This window comes from Melozone crissalis, unplaced genomic scaffold (genome assembly GCF_028551555.1).
Source record: "Melozone crissalis strain CALT ecotype California unplaced genomic scaffold, PUWL_Pcris_2 ptg000039l_1, whole genome shotgun sequence".
Taxonomy (NCBI): domain Eukaryota; kingdom Metazoa; phylum Chordata; class Aves; order Passeriformes; family Passerellidae; genus Melozone; species Melozone crissalis.
The window spans coordinates 7,705,664-7,726,616 of NW_026535817.1; the positions used below are offsets into that span (position 1 = coordinate 7,705,664).

The window sequence follows — 20,953 nt, forward strand, 5'->3', positions numbered from 1 at the left end:
AAATTTACATCATGATCTATGTTTCTCTTGCTGCTTGTGAGGTAAATGCAACTTACTTTCAGACAGAAGTGACTGTTACATGTTTAAATGCTCACACAGCGGGATTATGTTCATGTTTTATTTTGGCAGAGACCGTGAATTCCATTTGCATTGCAGTCACTTTTCCTCCTTCTGACTCAAGGCTGTGTGGTGAGGCAGTGAGTCTGTCTGCAGCTTCGATGGAGCAGCTCTTTGAGTAGCCCTGCAGACTGCATCCTCCTTGCTCTCCTAAACTGGACATATCTTCCCTATTCCTGGGCTAGGGAAATGGTCCTGCTGGAAAACATGAAGTAAATAAGTGTTGCCACCTGAAATGCTTGCAATTTCTGAACTACAGCCCTAACGTTCTGTTCAACGCTGTGCTTGTTGTGCTAACCTGGCTTACTTGGAAGCCAGGCTAGGTCAGCTGATGAAATGTCTGCTTTTTACCGAATTCCGTTCAGACTTGCCCTTTAGTGCTGGGATGGGATCCCCTTCAGTTTAACGGGAACCGATTTTATACAGACTTCATCCGGAGGGCGCTTGAGCACCTGCTGGGGGCTGTCTATCGGCAAATGTAACTTAAAAGGTTCACGATCGCTAAGAAACAAAGCCCCAATGCCGCCGTCCCAGGGCACGGCAGGGATGGAGGGGAAAGCTGGGGCGCGGCCCGGCCCGCAGGCAGCGCCGGGAGGCGGCCGGGGCTCGCTGCCCGCCCCGGGTGGGGCTGGCCCGGCCCCCGGGTGAGGCAAGAGCGGCGGGGCCGCCGCGGGACCTCCTCCCTCTTCGCTGCTGCCTCGCTGCTGCGTCGCTCGGTGCTCCCGGTGGCTCAGCGCGGCGCGGCGGGAGGTGAGGGGCGCGGGCAGCCCGGGCGGGCGGGCGCTGTCGCTTTCTGCTCCTCGCTGTCCCTCACTGTCCCTCACTGTCGCATCTCTCTTTGCAGACTCGGACTCGGCCCCACCCGGAGGATCCCAGAGATGGCGAAGGTGAGGAAGGCGGCGGCTCCGGGAGGACACGGCCTGACAGCCCGTGCCCGGCCGCTCCCGGGGACGTCCTCGTATTATCCCTCTCCTTACTTTCACTCCTCACCCGTTTCTTTTCGGACTCCCCTCAACCAGCCCATCCACAAGCCCGGGCGGACGGGAGGGGAACGGGGGTCATGTGAGGGACACGTCAGGCACAACTTTTTTCTTTTTTTTTTTCCACCAGTTTCCACTAATTTGGCCAAGTTTTCGGTACCCTGTGTTTATGTTGCGCATGGGTGGAGGCTCCTTCCACTGAAAGGAAGGAGAAAAAAAAATATCGCCGTGGCAGTGCCTAGTGGGGACTCGGTATTTCTATTCCCGGTTTTCCCACAGCTAACATGAGTTTTTCTGGGAGCTATATGTGCAGTTCTTAGTTTGGGGGGGACTTTATTTTGCAGCCCTTTGGTTGCTGTGGTTTGAGCCTGGATGAAGGTGTGGAAAATGGGGCGGACTCCAGCATTTGTTTCTATAATTGTGCCAAATGCATACACTCTGAAAAATAAAATAGGAGTTCAATGGCTTATTTGTAGGTGTTTGTAATGGCTTTATGGGGTTTGTACTGCTGTGGAAAGTGAACGCAATCAAGGTGTGTTAGGGCTTTTACGAAGGTCAGAATAATTGCTCTTAATGAGTGGAGTGATTACTAGGTTTAATACCCTTGTGAATATTTACTTATATTATGTCTGAATTTAGTTATAAAAGAAAGATAACTTCTTTCAAAGAAAAAAAGTTTTTAATAGTATTTTTCTAAATTCTTGAAGTTGTGATTTTTTGGGGAGTTTTCTTTTGAGTGACAAAGAAGGAGTTTTTCTTTCTCTATACATCAGGCCTGGGTTGTAGGATGCATGTTAGGAGAACAGGAGCCCTTACCCATGCCAATGCAGGACACCTGGCCAGAGGGATGTGCTTGGACAATAAGCCTTTTATTACAGTGTGTGTAGCATTACTTATAGGCTTAAGGGTAACTTCCTTTTAGTTAAAGCATGGAAATTGACAGTATTCTCTCGTCTGTCCCACGGAGACAAACTTTAATTCACCCTCTCAACAGGAATGTTTCATTCTTCAGTAGTGCAAGCCAGTTACTCTTGGCTCCAGGTAGTAAATTCTGTACTGCCTAAGGTAGCCCTTGAGGGATGGCTTTTTTTGTCTGTGGTGGGTGTTGGTAGATGGAAGTCATTGGAACAAGGAGGGTTTTTATTAGGGAGGCCTTGTTCTCCAGTTTCCACATTCAGAGGGCTGCTTTCCACGTAAGCAGTATTCTTTACCTGTGCTGTTAGGCAGCCACAAAAGACTGGGAGTCTTAAAGCATTGTAGCCTGTAACTCATTTTATGAAAAGAAAAGAAGCCAAGTTGAAGAGGCTCTACTTCTCGTGACAGCTGCCTGTTCTATATGTTGCATTATGAAATGGTGGTAAGAGTGAAAATGCCCATGAAATGCTGACTGTCAATTGACAGAAATTCCTTGTGTACAGCTAAAACTGCAGGGTTCACAAAGGCTGCACACCACAGTGTACTGGAGCTCAGTTTAGCCTAGGTGCATCACTGAAGAATAAAACCTTTGAAGAAGGTAAGTTATATTTGGAGTCTTGGTCACTGAAATACCTGTCCTTGCCCACTTCTGTAAAGGCTTTTTTTTTTTTTCTTTGCTCGAAGGCCTGGGGAACTTTGTGTTTACTGTCTAGAATAGAAAGGTTCATTCATTTTGTAGGAAAACTACAGCATGTGCTGCACAGGCTGGTGTCTGTCTGCCTGTGTTTACGTGTTTTCCTTGAGGGAGCACTGCTGCCCTGACAAGCTGCCCTTTCTCTCCCAGCTGTGTGTGCAGTGGTCTTTGTTACTGCAGCAATGCACAGGGCACCATCTCTTCCTCAGTGAACAGGCTGAGCTGCTGCCCTGTGCTTGCTGGCTCAGAAATCTGGAAAGAAAGCAGCAGGTGCTGTGGACTGGTCTGTTTTGGTCTGCTACTCCTAATTTTTTTCCTGAATAAAACTTTGGGAGGATTTGGTGTGACCACATGTAAACCGCCAGGAAAGGATCACTTGCTGCTGCCGAAGGTGTGGCTGCTCTGCACTATGTCTGGAGTTCCTGTTCTGCCAATGTGCACCTGTGAGTCTGAGCACAGGGATAGTATTGCCAGCTCCATAGTGCTCCAGAAAACTGTCTCATGTTCCAAAGTACAAACAGCCCTTCAGAACTGGGCTCTGAGCAGCCCCCTCGGGCTCTGTTGAGGTTACTCCTGACATTTCTCAATGTCTCTGTGTTGGTTCGTACACGGATGCTGCTTGCTCTTCTCCTTCTCTCCCACCCCCTCTTCCTTTTTTTTTCCATCCCTCCTCCCTATCTTTGATATCTCTGTGGTGTACTGACTCAGAGTTCACCACAGACGTTGTGTAATTGTTTTTTCTCAAGAGTTTAAATTTAGTGGGGCAGATGTGAGTAGTCTGCTGACCCGAGCTTACTCCTCCTGTTTAAGGAGACAGTCTGAAGCACTGTTCAACTTGGAGAGGTGTTTTGTAGACAGGTCTTTTTAGTTTTACATTTGCATCACTCTGTGCCTATATCCATCCACTCACAATGCCATTTGCACTGTACTGCCCTTGAAATGTCAGGAATTAATGGCATATTTCTTGTGTCACGTTGGTTTTAGACCACAGTTTGAACTGGCATCTCTGTGTGGACTCCAATGGCTCTGAAGGCTTTCAGGTGAACAGTGAACACTGTGTTGTGTTTATCTGCAAGATGGGTCTTATGTAAGATGTCTTAGGGCAGTCTGTCATTTATTCAAGCGTGTGACCTCCTGGGCTGTCCTCGGTCTGCTGGAAATAGCTTACCTTCTCTCTTTGCTGCTAAATATTCCCCATTTCCAATCTTACCACCCCACAGTTTTCCTGTGCCATCTTGTAAACAAATGGCTGCTTAAAAAAAAAGAAAAAATTCTCACAGCACCTTCTTTACACTAAATGCTGGGTTTTCCAGCAGCAAAATTTTGAGACACTGCTTCTGTTGCTGTGGAGAAAGGGGGTGGCTCTTCATCTGTGGAACTCTGACTGAGAAGAAGGTGCTGTAGGTGGTACAGAGCCATGGTGGTGGGGAAGGAGTCTCAGGCAGTTCAAGTATGGTCTGTTGTTTGCTGATATCAATGCTCTGCATTCAGCAGTGGCTAAACACAGGGGTTTGTGGGTGGGAAATATTTTGTGTCTTGGTGAGGAAAATGAAAAGGAACCTCGTTAAGTGGCTCTTGTTTATGTTGCCAGGATATGTGGCACTGTTAGTTTGTGATGCTAAATTGTCTTTTGGGAGACATTGGCTTGGAGGTGCTGGTTAGAAACATTTCACCTAAGGTTTCATCTTCTAGAAACCTTTGCTAGCATAGAATTGGACCAAAAAAACCAGAGAATGTTAATTTGCTCATTTGGAGGGGCATAAATTCTAAAGCAATATTACCTCTTGCTTTGTAGTCTTTTTATTTTTTTCCCCTCTACCTTTTCATGCTAATTTTGTGTTTCTAGGAGCTTCCTTGGTCTCATTGGAAACTGTCTGGAGAAAATGAAAGCTGCTGTTTATTTCTAGTGTGTAGTCACAAATTTCATTTGCAGTACACATGACTCCTTAACAACAATCACTGTATTGGGGAACGTAGACAGAGAAGCATGTGTGTAGGTTTGGAGTGTTTTAATGTTGTGATACACATTGTGTTGAGGTTTTTTTGTGTTGTGCTTATCTTTTTATTTTACTGCCTGGTGTAAGGTGTGGTGATTGAGTAAATGATAACTCCAGATTACAAAAGGATTTATACCAAAGACTGTTTATCTTTTTCATTCGTGTGCTTTGGGTACTACTGGATGGGGAGCTTACTATCCAAAGAAAGAAGGACCTATGAGGCTGTAGTGTTACTGTGTGTCTGCTTACTTAAACAAGGAATGTTTCTAGTGGTACTAAAGCTATCTCTTCGTAGAGGTAAATAAATAATGAAGTTTGTCTGGTTCATATCTCCTTTTCAGATTTGCTGTGACAGCAGGTTTGGGTCAGGCTGTGGTGGTGGTTCAGAAGAGGTGCTGCCCTCTCTTTATGTGGCCAAAATGTGCCATATTTGGGAAGGGGGAGGCAGCTCTTGCCTCCATGGACTGAGGCTCTCACTGCTGCAGAGCTTTCTGCTCTTGTCCATTGATTTCACAAATGAGAAATCTGAACTGGAGTAACTAAAAGGGCGCTTGTGAGTAGTGGAGTGTTTCAGATAGGTTTGTGGTTGTTGAACACAGCATGCCTGAGTAATCCTTGCTGTACCCCAGTTGTCAGGCCACACTGCAGTGCTCTAAAAAGCACTAGGTTGAGCTGTGCTCTGATGTGAAGTTAGGGATAGCTTCACCCTTTCCCAGTACTGGGCCAATTATTGGTGGTGTCACATCTGCCCACATGTGGCTCCTGAAGGCAGGGGTGACTCAGGTTCTGGTGGAGGGTGGTGGTGGCAGATGGGGAGCCAAAATCCACTGAGTGCTGTGTGCCACAGGGGAATGCCTGGAATGTAAACGGTGCTCATCAGACATCAGGAAAAGTCTTTTAGGCTTCAGCTGCACCAGATTTTCAGGAACTGCTCATCAAACTTTGTGCGCGTTCAGGCTTTCTATGCAGTGCTTTTGTCAGTTAACAAAAATGAGAAGGGCTGTGCAGAGAGATTTCATCTGGCATTTAGTGTTCACACATACCTTGTCTATAACAGCCACATGGGAATGTTGGGCTGTTGTCACAAGACTTAAGGATTGTGCAGGGGAATTCCACTTGCTTATAACAAGATAAGCAAAAGAAAGCACAAGATCAGTATCTGCTTCCTCTGAGATTTGTTGACTTTGGTCATTTCCAAAGGAGAGTTGTGGTACTTGTGTAATATTCTTTATGTTGAGATGATATGGAACAAAAATAAAATAAGTAACCCCACTCTGGTTGGAGTGGTAGTAAGGGAGGAGGAAGGAAAGACTTTTCAGTCTTTATCTGTTTTACCAAATTAAATTCAGTGCATAAAAGTGAGTCCCAAATCCTTGAGATTGTTTTCATGGTAGCCTTGGAATTAGCTAGGAAGATGATGATAAATCCATTCCAAGTACTACCAGAAAAAATGGCTTGTAATGGGACAAGCAGTGTTCCAGTGGGATTGTCACACCTCTGAGCTCTCCTGGTTATTGGAGACCATGTCCCACAAAGAAATCTGTTCTTGCCATTTAGCACTGTGATGCTTTTGTTCTCATCTGTCAGAATGTGAGAAGTGAACCTGACTCCTGGCTGCTGCTGTGGGAGCCTGAAGAGTCTCTGCTGGCAGGAGCAGGAGGGAGCCCTGGGGCAGTTTCTGGTTACTGCTCTTTTCTCTCTGCCCTTCTGGCTGACCTGTCTCTGAGTGCATTGACTGGAGACCATAGTGGCTGAAATTCCTAACTCCAGGGAAGGCCAGATGGCTGTGCTGCCTCTGGAGTAATCCGTGCCAATCTCAGTAGGTGTCTTGGCACTTGCTATTGTGCTCTTTCTTGAGAGTGGAAAAATGCCCTGCCTGTTTGATTGCTATGTTTTTCTGGCTGTGCTCACAGGAAATTTCCCCTCTTCAGCTGCTGGAAACACCTTCCTGTTCCCCAAACCCAGCTGTTTCCCCTCTTTGCCACTTCCATAGTTAACTACTGTGCTAAACACATATAGGTTCTTGAGCTATCCTATTTAAATAAAGGCAAAACTTTTCCACAGAGATGATGAATGTCCTGTTGTGTTTAATCCAAAGAGAAATTCCCTCAAGAGCCATGTTCCATGGAAACCTAGTAGAATTGTTTTTGTGTTTGGACAAACTGATCTCTTACCCTTATGTTTGAACTGGGTGGTTTTGTTTTTTTTTTTCTTAGTTATAAACTAATGTAGCTGAATCACTTTTTAAGAAATTGCTTATGTCAAAAGCACTATGATGAAATAGTGAAAGCCATTGTAGAATTCAGTGGGTTGCAGGGTGGTGGAAAAAATCGGCTTGAGAATTCCAATAGGGTTTTCCTTGTGAAGTTCTTATTTCCATATGTGTCTTTGTGCCATTTGGGCTAGCATACATGGTTTGTGCAATTAATTTTTCAAATTACTTTAGCAAATGATAAATCCATAATAATTTTCTTGCATTCAGGTTCCAGTGCTGGAGATAAGAGTAGTTTACAGAATTGGTTTGTAAATACACCCAAGTTTAGCTGCACTGCTAAGGGAATCCATAGTAGTACCTCTGGACTGAGCTGTGTTTAAACACCACAGACTGCTCTTTAGCCAGACAATTGCAAGAAAAAGACAGTCAGCTTTTGGATTGTGAATTCAAATTTAACCTAAGCTCATGTATGAACTGAAAGATGCAAAATTGTATTTCATGGCTTTTTCCCTCTCCCCCTGACCCTTTTTTCCCGTCTAGTATACGAGAGGCACTGTGACAGCCTTTGCTCCTTTCGATGCCAGAGCTGATGCAGAAGCCCTTCGTAAGGCCATGAAGGGATTGGGTAAGGATAATTTTAATTTTACAGCAAAGAAAAGGCTCTTCCTCCTTTGCAAACCTCCTTTCTTATCTTTTTTGTCTCAGTAGATGAGGGTAGGGCATGTGTTTACAAGCTATGGAATGACAGCCCTGGGACTGCACTGGTCTGGGCGTGTCCTGGTCGTGGCTGTGCAGCTCTCACGGGTGTTTATTTTTGGGTTAGCATGAGGGAAAAGGGAAGGGGCTTGCACATTCCCCATTAAGAAATGGATGTTCCACATGCTGTTCTGGGCACACTGAAGTTTTACAGTGCAGTAGCTCTGGATTTACAGGGACAGCTGTGGAGAATTACATCAGCATGGTAGGAGCTCTGCATGGAAACTGCACAGCAGCCTCCTGGTCCTGGAATTGTGTGAGCACAGTGCAGTTACTGGGGCAAGGAATGTGAGCACACAGCGTGAATGCAGACTAGGAAGTGGGCAGTAAACCCACACTGGAGCTTTCTGCCCCAAAATTTCCTGGGAGAACAAACCCTGATGTGCTATTTGCTCTGAAGTGGAAGGAAGCAGGAGGGGCAGGAGGGATGTGTGATACACCTCAGCCTAGAGGCAAACTCAGTAGGGCTGGGAGGACCTACCTTGCAGGCTTTGTGTATAAAATGGATAATAGCTCTGCTGTTTTCCATACACTGCTGCCCTCGGAGGTGTTTGGGTTTGCTAGATTGAGTTTTGCTGGGAGTTGGCTGTTTGTTGGTTAGCCCAAAGGCATGACTGTCTGTGGAGCACTGACTGACTAAGTGTTATAGCTGGTGCTTGGAGCAGAGTCTGGATCAGAGCACTGATGGAGAACAAACGTGTTTAGTCCTCCAGTCGTGTTTTTGCACCAAACTTGATGGCTCAGCTTGGGGTACGGTGACATTTGTTATTTGAATGATTCTGCTGTTGGCCAGTAGGCTTTTGTTGTCCAAGCATCTTTCACTGCCTTTTGAGTTTGTGCCACTGCAGTTTGTTTTTCAAAGTGTGTTTGTAACTTGCTGTACTTTCTACCTTCAGGGACTGATGAAGAAACTGTGCTGACAATCCTCACCACTAGAAACAATGCTCAGCGTCAAGAAATAGCTTCTGCCTTTAAAACCTTATTTGGCAGGGTAAGAAGAAATACCTCTGGAAACAAGCTGGTTCTGGTTAACAATGGTTACTTTAAAATATGAGGCCCATTCACCATATTCCTTGTAAAACATTCCTTGCGAGAATATCTACTTTTGCTTTTGCCTCCCCCTGTCCCCCACCCTGCCTTATCCTAAAAAAATCACAAAGTGTTTCAGGTTTTCCAAATGTCTGTTCGTCCTTTTCTCCTGCCTTATTTGTTTCAGCTGAGGTACCAATTATAAGAAAGAGAAGTGCTCCTCTCTTGTCTTTTTTGCTGTATCCCCAGAGCCTTTCCGCTTGCAGACTCATGTGCATCCTTTTAAAATGCTTAGTCCTTGTTCATCAGAGCACTGTTTGTTCTGCACTAGGATCTTGTGGATGACCTGAAATCAGAACTTACTGGCAAGTTTGAAACCTTGATGGTGTCTCTGATGAGACCGGCGTATATTTTTGATGCTCATGCACTGAAGCATGCCATCAAGGTAAGAGGAGAGAGAATTCATGTGTTACATGAAAGGATTGGTGCTTTTGGTTGATTTTTTTAAATGAACTTTGATTGCTAAAGGGAGTGCTAATAGAAGTAGACTTAAAAAAAAATTAGCCAAGTTATGCTGACTGATGCCAGTGCCATGGTTTTGCCTGGGTATTTTTTCATCCTAATAACTCAGAGGCAGTTTAGAAATTTACACAGCATAACAATTGTTCCTTCTGGTTAAAGAAAATGACTAGGTGTACAGTTGCTTTCCTAATCTTTTTGCTGTTCAAGTGCAGTGCTGAAGTTCAGAGGGCTCTGGATTTTTCTGCTGTGAGCAGCTGAGGTTTTATAACTATGCAGCTGTATGAAAATTAGTTCAGAGCATTTAACAGAAATGTGGTGCTCTTTGTTTCTTCCTGTTATTTAAGCTACAGAGTGTGCTACCCTTGATGGATTGCAGTGCAAGCTCAAAATTGATGAGCTTGTGTAAGCTGGTGTCCACAAAAATTATGAGCAGGTATTGTCTGTAGTATTGAATGACCTCTAAAAAACTGCCTTCAGTAACATAGAGGGAATAATTGATGAGCCTGTTAGTGTCCCCCCTCTAAATTTTCTCTTTAGTGAATGCATTTAGTGCCTTTCTGGGCAGGTTAGGTAAACAATTTACAATGTGGATGTGTAGAAATTTCAGTGTCTGTTCCGTGTGCTCTCTTTTTCTGTCTCTGTCACATCTGTGGAATTTCAGGAATTGGATGTCCCTGGACTATTTACAGTATTGATCAAAGTAGAGGACACTGAACTTGACTCTAGTGTGAGGTAGTGCTTTGTGGAATGACACTTCCATGCAAGCTCCCAAGATCCTGGATGAGCAGCTGGTTAATATGTAGGCTTTAGTCAACTGTTCAAGCCAAGTGCTCATGCACCTGTGTCCCAGCAAATAGTCCTTCAGGCAACAGAAACTTAATTCCTGGAGATTTTCTGAAATGCCTTTGTGTGTATTGGGGGAAGGGATGGTGGTACCTGACAGAGAAACTGATAAAGGCCTTGTTGATTAATAAAAAATTGTATTCCCAAGCTCCTCTTATTGATTTAGGAGTCAAAGACTGACAGGGAACTGACAAAGAGATGGCTGTAGGTGGGAAAGTAGAGGTAGTGAAACAGGAGTGGTTTTGTTCTTGTTACTGAAAAAAAAATGTAAACCCAACACCATGGAATTTCAGAGACTGCTTGCACAGGAAAGGATGTCAGTACTGGCTGCAGCTCAGCCAAGGGGGGTAGCAGTAAAGCAGATGTGATGGCAGGGACTTGACTGCAAGGTAACTCAGCTAAGAGCACTAGCTCTGTGCCAAAGGGTGTCCCATCCATTTTCACTGCTGCTGCTTGGATTAGAGTGAGTTTAACTGCGCCTGCCTCCCTTGTTGAGTAGGCATGTTCATGAAACAATCTGCATTTTGGAAATGATTGCCTGAAACCTGGCAGGTTTGTGTTCTGGATAGCTTTGTGTGCAGTTGCATATGTTTGCATGTGTTTAGTATTCAGTGTTTTCCTTAGAGGAAAGGTTGAAAATCACATGTTGAAGCAAAAAATGGTCACTATTGCATTTCAGTGTTGCTTTTGTGAAATGACTCCTTTGTGTGTGTAAAGAGCAGTGGATTGTTCTTGCAAACAAAGGATTAGACTTGTGGAAACAAGATATTGGCCTGGCTTTTGTAAGTTCTGTCCTTGTAAAAATGAAAGAGTGGTTGTTGTTTCTGCTGTCATTAAGAACTGCAGAATTGCTGGGACTATCTGGGTTAGCAATTCTCTTGTACAGTGTTTCCAGTGGAAGAAGAGTTTTGTTTAACAGTACACAGTTTGTTTCACAGCAGGCTGCAGATCTGTGCTGGGTGGCTCTGTGCTTATCTGTGTCCTGGCTGGTGGCAGACACTGTATGAATTACAGCTAAGATGGAAACTTACTCCATTCACTTCTCCTGATGTCCTTGATTGTAATAGCAAGGAACTGAGGTGTAGGCACACAGTTTGTGATGATTTGGGCTGCAGCTGAGCCTCATCCCCAATGGGCCCAGCTGTGAGCAGCAGGTGAATGCTATTGAAGGTAACGAGTGCCCAGGGCACTGCCCAACCACCAAAGGGAGCAGAGGGCACACGGGTGCAGGCCATCAGCAGGAGGGGATAAAAGGCTGGGCTGAGGGACAGGAAGGGCAGATGCCTGCAGCCTTCTGGAGTGGTGTGGTGTTACTGTGTGGGTTGAAGCTTCTGAAATGGTATGGTGACACTCTATTGTGGCTGTCTCAGCTGTGACATGAGGTGCACCTGGCTGTGCTTGGGTGTGGAAAGGCCCCTCTGAATCCCGCAGTGCTGGGCTTTTATAAATTGTTGGGTTGGTTTTGAAAACAATCAAGACAAACTGGGAGAAATTATCTTGAAAATCCCCACAGAGTCTCAGAAAGAAGAAAATATTTTTGTTTATTTGATCCAAATATATAAGTTTATGCTTGGTTTTGATTGTCAAAGGGATTTCTTGTTTTCCTTTTGTTATTCCATCAACTGATTCATACTTGCACCCCTGCAGGGAGCAGGAACCAATGAGAAAGTGTTGACTGAAATTCTTGCCTCCAGAACACCTGCAGAAGTGCAGAATATTAAACAGGTTTATCAGCAAGGTAATTTTCTGTATGAAATAAGGGTCTCACTTCAGTTTCTTTAATATGATTTTATGTCATCTTTGAAGTAAGGTCTATCTCTAAACTGATGGATGTGTCCAATACAAGGGAATTCTTTCTGCTGTGTTGCAAAGCTTCATATTGAAAGAAACTAGAATTTGAATTGTAAATTGAAATAGTTTATTTCAGGGTTGTGACTGCAGGTTGTGGTGCTTCGTGCTTTATAGTTAGAATTCTTTCAAAAGCATTTATTTCCTGCACCCATTATTTTCATCCCTTGCACTGAAAGGCAATTTTCAGTAATTGGAAACAAGAGAACAGTCACATAAAAAACCACAAATGTGATGGTTTTTTGCCTTTTGCTTTGTGTTGTGTTCAAGTGCACTTATGCTAAAGCAGGTGCAGCTTTTGGCTGTCCACAGGAGTAGAGGCTTTTACCCTGTGGTTGTGGGCTTGTTTTTCAGGGCAATGTTTAATTCAACAGATTCCTTTTAGTTCTGTGCAGATTCCTGCCACACAAGAAATTGTCACGTTTTAACAAATTTTGAGCCCAAACACAGAGTCTCTAGGGGAAAAATTTATTAGTAGCAAACTTGTCTGGGCTCATGATTTTTGTACAGTGAAACTGCTGAATTTTAGCATGACTCCATGTCTGTATCCCCTTTAGTTCCTTAAGGAGCTGTATCCATGCATGTCACCTTGTACTTCAAAGTATTGTGAGTAATCTGTTCCTGACATGAGCTGTGAGGTGCTCTATTTTCCATTTTGGAGTAGTTGTTATGTAGGTGAAAGCAGAATGTCCTGAGTGTTAAAGATGCTTCTGATAGATGATTCTACAAATTGTCTGTCAAGGGGACTTTTTGCCTTTCCTTGCTCTCCCCTCTAAATAGTGAGGGCCCCTGCACTGTGGTGAGCGGATGTTGCTCTTTTGCAGAGTATGAAGCTGACCTGGAGGATAAGATCACAGGGGAAACCTCAGGCCATTTCCAGAGGCTGCTGGTGGTGCTGCTGCAGGTTGGTGTGCTGTTGTGGGCTGACTTTCACTGCTGGGTGCACTTAGCCCTTCCTGCTGACTAAGCTGGGTTCTGGATGGGCCTGTGCTGGGCAGGGCTGGCTCTGGAGCTGAGGCACTTGCTCTGACATGCAGGGTCAGCCTTGGGCTCCCTTCTGAGTCATTTCCATATCACTGAAGCAAAACACTTCTGTGATGCCCATGGGTGTAGCAGGTGCTGCTGCGTGGGGTTTGGAGGGCAAAAGGAGAAGAGGACCCTTATTTCATCCAGACACATGAAAGTAAAAGGGAAAACAAGGTGGTTTTGGACAAGATGCCTTAGGGGTGACTTGTTACAGTAACTTACAGGATCAATGTAACAGATCAATGCTTTTTGACTTATCTGCTAATTCTTCAGTTTAACAACTTCTGAATTTCTGTTTAGGGAAACAGAGATCCTGATGTTGGAGTTGATGAGGCTCTTGTTGAGCAGGATGCTCAGGTGGGTGACTCACTTAGGGTTTGGGGTATTTTGAGTTGTCTCACAAAGATGGCAAACAGCTGGAATTCAAATGTGAAAGTGACAGTTAAGGTTCTCTGTTTTTCTTGTATGTTTTCATGTGCTCTTGTATGTTCTGGACAAAAGTGTCAAAACCTGAAATACTGGGACCAAAATTTGTTGCACTTTCACACTTCAGTTTTGCTTATTACTTAGTGAAGAGCCTGAATAAAACAGTGAGTAGATCATGGGAAGAGGCTGAGGCTTGGTGATGCTGAGGGACCCACTGCTGGAAAACTCAGATGTTAACAGTTCATTCCTTCATACCTGAATTGGACTTCTCTCTGAATTGAATCCCTGTCCATGACTGCTCCTTGCCCCTGTGCTCTGGATGGAGAGGAATGCCAGCAGTTAACCCTGTCCTTGCCTGTCTCCAGCTGGTGCCATTCGCTTTGTTGGAGTGATGGTCGATATTTCAGTGATTTGATTGCAATTCATTTAGTACATGGTTCTTCTCAGTTATTTCAGACAACTCTGCATGAGACATTTTCCTCTCATAAATTGTCTGTTGAGATGAAAGAAATTGGATTGTTTCAAGGTGACAAGAGGAAACACTGAATATTAGATCAATAAAACATTGTCCTGAAAGCACAGCAAGATGGAGAGACAGATTGGCAAAATATATTTTACCGGTACAGGCCTATTCTTTGTCACTTAAATGCAGAAAGCATTGTTGTTTTGCTGTCCAAGTTAATTTCCTGTGACAGTTACAGCTGGAAAATTAGAGGGGCAAATGTTTGAATCGTGCACTAGACTGTTCCATGAAATTTTCAGTCTTGCTTTTAGCTGGGCCTATGTAATTGAGGAAACATATGAAGCACTGGCCCTGGTAGGCAGGTAGATTCCTTTTGGCCTCTTTAATTGGGTTTAAATGAGCAGCTAAATTTAGGAGGCACTAAAACCCAGCTCTTGAGAAGGTCCTGGTTTTCCAAACAGTCTCTGTGGTTTGCTGCATGCGTTTAACTTGGGCTGGGACCTTGAGTCAATGGACTTTGCCATTCACCACCAACACAGTGGGAACACATTCAGTCACTTCCTAATTGCTGTTGCCAGGTACAGATGGTCAGAACTGGGGTACATGACTGTGCAGATGTAGGAGTATTTTTGGCTTCCCAATGGGTTTTTTTTGAGTCATATATTCTGGAAAGGACTTGATACATTGGAAGGCAAACTTTTTGCTCAGTAGTGATGTTTAAATTTTTTGTTTATGATTACTAAATATTAATTCAAAGCAATTGTGGGACTTTTCTGAGAATGCCTGAAGGAGAAAGTCTGTCTTGTTGAAAAAGCTTTTGTGAATATCATTTCTTTCAAGTTATACAGTTGAGGTATGTTTTGTGTATTGCCCAGTGGCAAGGCAGGTACCAACTTAATGCTGACATGAAGTTCTATTTGCAAATTGTAGTATCTCTAAATCTGTCTTTTGCTGCTATTTTTCTAAATGCTGTACTGGGACTTCTCATTTTCTACTGGATGGAGAGTGCTGGATTCATTTGCAGGGCTTAGCATATGTTATTTGTAATAAATATCCTGGCAGTGAATGCCTTGAGAGCTTTTTCCTCTCCACCTTTTTTTCACTCTGTACCATGATTGTTAAAAAGATCATAGATACTACAGTATGTACAACCTTTCTCCTTACAGAGAAGCTTAGCACAGTTTGGAAAAGGGCAAAGTTTTCCAGCTGTCAGGAAAAAGAACTTGTTTCATTTTCCAAATTGCTTTTTCTTTCTTGTTCTCTCCTGGCTCTTGCTCATTCCAACTTCTTGAAGTGCTTTACTTTCCTGGTGCTGAAAATGCACCCAGGTCTTTGCAGCAAATACAGACTTGCCTGAAAAGCCACAGATATGCTAAAACCATGATTAAAATCTGGTTTCAAACAGCTAAGAATATATCAGCCTGAAAATCCTTTTTGTGAGAGCTTCTAGATCCATCTTCCCCTCCTTCTTGGAGAACTTCCTCCTGGGCCAAGTTGGTGTGGTTTTGTTGTTGAAGCCAATCATGTAACAAATTTTATGCCATTTGTAAAAGGGAAGGGTGAAAAGGGCAGAAAAGGCAGTACTGGGAATAGATTTTATCTGTATTATCACAGCTTCAGCAAACTTGAGTCCTTATGAAGAGGACTATGCACAGTCAGTTTCAGGGCCTGAAGCTGCATTACTCATGGAAATGCCTTCACAGTCAATTTCAGATATTTTTCATTTATTTCTAAGATGAACTCAGTACTTGGCAATTTCATTTCATTTTTTCCTTCCAGCTATGGCTTGTTAGTAAGTTTAATTCTCCTTAGAGTGAGATAAATAGAACTTTTCAACAGGAGGTGTGGACACAAAACAAATGCTGATGTTTTGATATTTTGAATTTGTAACAGGTTTTGTTCAGAGCTGGGGAGCTGAAGTGGGGAACAGATGAAGAAAAGTTCATCACTATCTTGGGAACCCGCAGTGTTTCCCACTTGAGGAGGGGTAGGTAGTGTGGTTAATGAGGGGCTGAGAACCTCTGCCTGAAATCCAGCCTGGAAAACCTCAGCCCATATTGAGGTGCCTACTTTGAGCTGATAATACAGGGACAATAGCTTTTTCCCTGCTTCTTGATCATCCAGAAGTTCCCTTTACCAATCTGCTTAGGTCATTGGGAATAATACATGGAGCTGTTCCTTCCAGGTGCAGGGAGGGGCTGTACAGGGGGCATCTGATGGGAAATTGGTGCTCAGAACAAGACAGTGAGTGGCCAATAGCACCTGAGCTGTAGATTCACACACAGGGGGCATCGTCCTGAGGAGCACTGGCAGCAATGTTGGCTGTTCCCTGACTGAGCACCCTTTGTTTTGCAGTGTTTGACAAGTACATGACCATTTCTGGCTTCCAGATTGAGGAGACCATTGACCGCGAGACCTCTGGTGATCTGGAGAAGCTGCTCCTGGCAGTGGGTAATGGAGTCCTGGCGTGTCTAGCCCTAGGCTGCCTTGGCTTACTCCCAGGCCTCCTGAAATTGCAGGTGCCACAGAGGCTGGTGGGAAAGCAGAGTTCCTTTAGGAACATAATCACCTGGCATCTATTTTTATGTCTGGAGAAGAGGTGGTGAACTGCATTCTGTGTGGTCATGTGCACCTCTGCCAGAGCTGAGACAGAGCTCTGCCTTCACCTGCATTCCTGGCAGCTTATCTAGGACAGTGTTGGAGAGTTTGACTAATAAAGTCTCTCTGCTGTCAGAAATAAATTTTTTCTAAATCTCAGAACCCAAAGAGTTGTTACAGAGGAAGAGACCATGTGACACCTCTGGAGAGAATGACCCAGTGACAATCACCTTGTCTTGGCAATAAGAGATTGCCCTGTGTTTGATAGCAGTAAATAATTAAATCATTTGTGTTTTCCAGTGAAATGCATTCGAAGTGTGCCTGCCTATTTTGCTGAGACCCTGTATTATTCCATGAAGGTATGTAAATGTTTTCCCTAGGTCACTTTGCATCTTCTCCAGCTACAATTCCTCTCCCTTTAGCTTGTTCTTAATTTCTTCGGCCACTGTAAATGCTGACAGTATCACTATCAGCAAAAGGTTCAGGGAGTGCAGGGCTGGGAGAGGATACAAATAATTCATGGTTTCCTTGGAGTTCATTATGGATTTGTCAGACCACAGACCTTTTAGTCTCATCAGCTGTTCTTTGGTTTGCTGTTGCTACACTGGAAAACGTCTGGCAATATCCACTGGGCACTTCCCAGCTGATTAAATGCCAGTGTCTTTGGGTGGTGGATGTACTGAGGAAGGAAAGAATTGTAGATTGTGCAAATTAGTACTCTTGGATTTGGATGTGAGTGTTTACAGACTGAGGGCATTGGGTAGCTTTGGGTAGCTATCCATCCTGTTTGGAGAAGCAAAAGAAACTCAGCAGAGAAAAGGAAAGGCTTAAACAGCTGCAAATTATTACATGTGGGAATTATATTAGCAGTGCATCCATGTTTCTGTTGGCTTCACCTTCTCTTGGATGGGAAGAGATAAGCAAGGAAAGCTGTAATTTTTAACTCCCAGTGGGTAATATTAATTAAACCAGAGGCAGGTACTCTATTGTTTTCAGGCAAGATATCAGCTTCCTTGAGGAGTTCCTCCCTTGCCCTTGCTGGAGAGCCCTGAAAGTGCATTTGTCAGAAGATGAGGTGGCAGCTTGAGAGTTAGTGATGAGACACAAAATGACAGCTTAATTTTTAGAAGTCCTTTACTGCTTCTGTGGATACCAATGTAGAATTAGGTTCAGGTGAAAAATAGAAAGTATTGTATCAGTAGGATGAGCTGTCTGAGGAGGATTACTTTGCTCTTACTTATTTTTATTTTTTAAAGACTGCAATTTTCCTGTCGGATTTAGATTCTTATACACTTCTGTTTTGAGGAGCCTGACCAATGTGTGCTGGTGAGATCCCCTGAGGTTTTTTTGAATATAAATAAAAAATCGTTCAACACTTCAGATAAGAAAGCTTTTTGTCAGTTATTACTTTGACAGGGGAGTTTTTACTGCTAATTTATCGGTCTGGCATAGCAAGGTTCTGCACTGGGCAGAACTGGCTTTCATGACTAGGTAGGGTAGAGCTTGGCTTTTATTCCTCAGAAACCACCGGACTCATGGCATAACTTCTGAGCAGCTTCAGGGCATTTTTAGGTGTAATCCAGGAATATTGCACCCAGATGGATTGAGTGGCCCTGGACGTTAGGCTGAAGATGACCGTGGGGGCTCTGCCAAGTCCTTCCCTGAGGTGCATCCGCAGGTCAGCACATCAAAGTTTGTACAGCTTCAGCTTGTGTGGAGTCTGCCTTGTCTGAGCAGAGGGGTCAGGGCCTTGGTCCACACAGGAAGGTGAAATGTTTCAAGCACTGAGCATGACAAACAGAGTGGGGCATGTTTGTGTGGTTGGGAAAGGTTTGTGAAGCTGTGCTCCCATACTGAGCAGCAGGAGAGTTGGTGGGGTGAGTTGCTCTGCCTGTGTCCTGCTGTAGGATGTTGCTTTGTCCTGGTCACCGCTGGGACTGAGGTGCCCAGTTCCAGAAGTGAGTGCGGTTCTGCAGCCTCAGGGAGCACTGCAGGGGGGTTCTGATTGTGGTGAGCAGCTGTGCTACTGCCTGAGCTGGGAACTGGGGTCTTGTACGTTTATGTGGGCATTCACAGCTGAAGCTTGAGATGAAACATGAAATAAGAGGCCTGGGAATCTGGCACTTGATAGAGGTCCAGGGATCAGAGCTTCTCTGTTCCCTGCATTTCAGTGTGAATGTCTCATGATGCTGTCCCAAATATTCTGTTTTGGAGCTGAACCGTAATGCAGGAGTGGTTTGAGATGCCACTTGTTGCTTTCATGTTGTACAATACTTGTTTGTATTTCGTGTTTTGTTGCAGCATCTGTCCAGAGCAGACTCATATTTGAAAATTATTTGGTCTTTTCCCTTTAGGGGGCTGGCACTGATGATGACACCCTGATCAGAGTCATGGTTTCAAGAAGTGAAGTTGATCTGCTGGATATTAGACAAGAATTCAGAAAGAATTTTGCCAAGTCCTTGTATCAAATGATTCAGGTAAATTTACTGTTTTGTTCTCAGGGAATGCAGGGGTGATTGAGATGTCGTTGTTTTCACTGTTGTTTTTTGTGGCAGAGGGTGGGTGTGGGTGGAGCTGGGTGACCTGGACTCTGAGATGGAGTTTCCTCTGCAGTTTTGACATGGCATTGTTGAAGAGGGGGACACTTCCTATGGAAAATGTTTCCTTCCAGTGTTCACTAGGGCAGATGATGTGGTTTTCTGAAATTGCACTTACTCATACACCATATTTAGCTACTGCATCATTTCCTTGTTCTTGTCTGGGTTCCTTATTGTGCAGTGCTTCAGAGAGGGTGCTGGCTCCAGAGATAACTCTGGGGTTGGGAGTCTGAATTACCATGAGGTTGAAGTTTAGATCTTGGGTTTGTGATGTGGGTCCCTTGGCAACATTTCCAAGTGAAAAGGATTTCGCTGTGGAACTACTGAGTCAGAATTTCCTTTGAGTGGATGGGAAGGAACAGGAAGGGAAGGAGCCAGCAAGAAATCTGGAGCCAGCTCTTGCTGCAAAGTTAAGCCAAAAGACTTTTATTTTTCTTCTCTGGTTTTATACTGAAAGTCCTGCTTTTTTATGATTTTTCTGTTGTCATTCCTGACATTATGCTCCCTTAACTAGCCTGGGTGGAGTTTTTTTTTTTGGCAATGCCTGCCAGGCCCATACAGATTTCATATCAGAGCTTCCCATTGATTACAGGGAGCAGAGCTGGTGCCTTTCTAGGCAGTGGCAGGTGCACTTTGCCCCTGAGTTACTTTTGGTGCTGCTTTGGGCTTCTCCTTTGGACTTTCCCCTGCAGACAAATGTGTCAAATGTGCGACAGGCAGCTCTGTTTTCTAGTAAAGCTTTTGGAGATTTTTTGTTTCTGGCAGCCTGTCTGTGTAAAAACAGCTCTCATGTCACAGGCAGAGAATTTCCTTGCGTCGTTCCTGAGCAGAGAGTCATCCATGTGGATTTCCTGTGGGTGGGATGAGTGTGTCACAGGCTGGGGCCCTCCTTGGCAGTTGCCCTGGTGACTCACGGTGCTGCTGTGCTGCCTTGACAGAAAGACACGTCCGGGGACTACAGGAAAGCGCTGCTGCTCCTCTGTGGCGGAGACGACGACTGACAGGCGGGGGACACGCAGCTCTCCTTGTCCTCCAGCTTTGCAGCCTTTCATTAGCATGTCTGCCTGAGGTTTTGTATCTAAATGCTTTGTGCTGCTTGAATTTATACTAGGATTGCACTTAGTAAAAAGGAGCGCATTGCTATCCCTCCTCTTCCCCACGTCCCAACTTCCAGGAATTTCAAGTGCCTTCTGTGATCTGTGAGAGTCACCTTTGTGGAAGGTGGGTGCTGAGCACAGAACCCAGTCCTTTACAGGTGTTTTGCTGAAATAGGAAAAAATAATAATGTATTTCACAATAAATTCAAGAGTATCCTTTTTGCTTTTTATTCCTTACATTTCCACTGAATGTTAGCTAATTCTAACATGGCAAGCAAGGAAATCCTTTGTATGTAATATTGGAATGAATTTGCTGAACATATTACAAGCAATCATTGGAAATCTAAAGGACCAATAAATTTTTCCCCTCTTATCACAGTTGTATGTGGTTTTTAATCTAATGTTTTTGATAGGTTTTCCCTTTGATATGATTTCACTGCCTCAGACTGTTGGTATATATTTCCTCCCATTATTGAGGCTTTGTGGTACCTGTGGTGCTTTGCAGCTCTCCATCCTCATGTCTAGCCTAGGATATGGGTGCTGTGGTGATGCCATTGTGCAGTAGAGTTGGAAAACCAAAATATTGGTGCTTGCTTGGGCATGGCATTATCATTTTGTGCTGCTTTGTGTTTTTCTTCTCCTCTAAAGCTGGGGCAGGGAAGGAAGGAGAGTTGCTGTGCAGGGCCAATGTAGAGTAGAAGTGCTGCACTCTAGGACCAGTCAAGGAGGTCTGGAATGGAAGCAGGTGAGGAAGAGATGGCATCTGTTCTTCAGATGAGAAAGCTCTTTGTCAATTATTGCTTTGGCAGAGGAGTTTGTACTTGTGGTTT

At 44.2% G+C, this 20,953-nt stretch overlaps 1 protein-coding gene across 2 annotated transcripts; it reads left to right on the forward strand.

The window, feature by feature from the left end:
* Positions 1-574: 574 nt before the first annotated feature.
* On the forward strand, positions 575-20,482 carry ANXA5 (annexin A5). Of its 2 annotated transcripts, none has more exons than XM_054283818.1 (13): positions 575-595; positions 962-1,004; positions 7,459-7,543; positions 8,571-8,665; positions 9,035-9,148; positions 11,716-11,806; positions 12,741-12,820; positions 13,243-13,299; positions 15,725-15,818; positions 16,187-16,282; positions 16,730-16,788; positions 18,784-18,906; positions 19,965-20,482. In XM_054283818.1, the coding sequence occupies exons 2-13, from the start codon at positions 996-998 to the stop codon at positions 20,025-20,027; spliced, it is 966 nt and encodes a 321-aa protein (XP_054139793.1). In that variant the 5' UTR covers positions 575-595; positions 962-995; the 3' UTR covers positions 20,028-20,482. The 2 variants fall into 2 exon arrangements, with proteins under 2 accessions (XP_054139793.1, XP_054139792.1); XM_054283817.1 differs by lacking the exon at positions 575-595 and adding an exon at positions 789-867.
* Positions 20,483-20,953: the final 471 nt, after the last annotated feature.

Excerpts from the sequence above, each read along its gene's own strand:
- ANXA5 (XM_054283818.1), top strand. Across the intron at positions 7,544-8,570 it reads TAAGGCCATGAAGGGATTGG|GGACTGATGAAGAAACTGTG; the intron begins GTAAGGATAATT and ends TTCTACCTTCAG. Across the intron at positions 12,821-13,242 it reads TGCTGGTGGTGCTGCTGCAG|GGAAACAGAGATCCTGATGT; the intron begins GTTGGTGTGCTG and ends ATTTCTGTTTAG.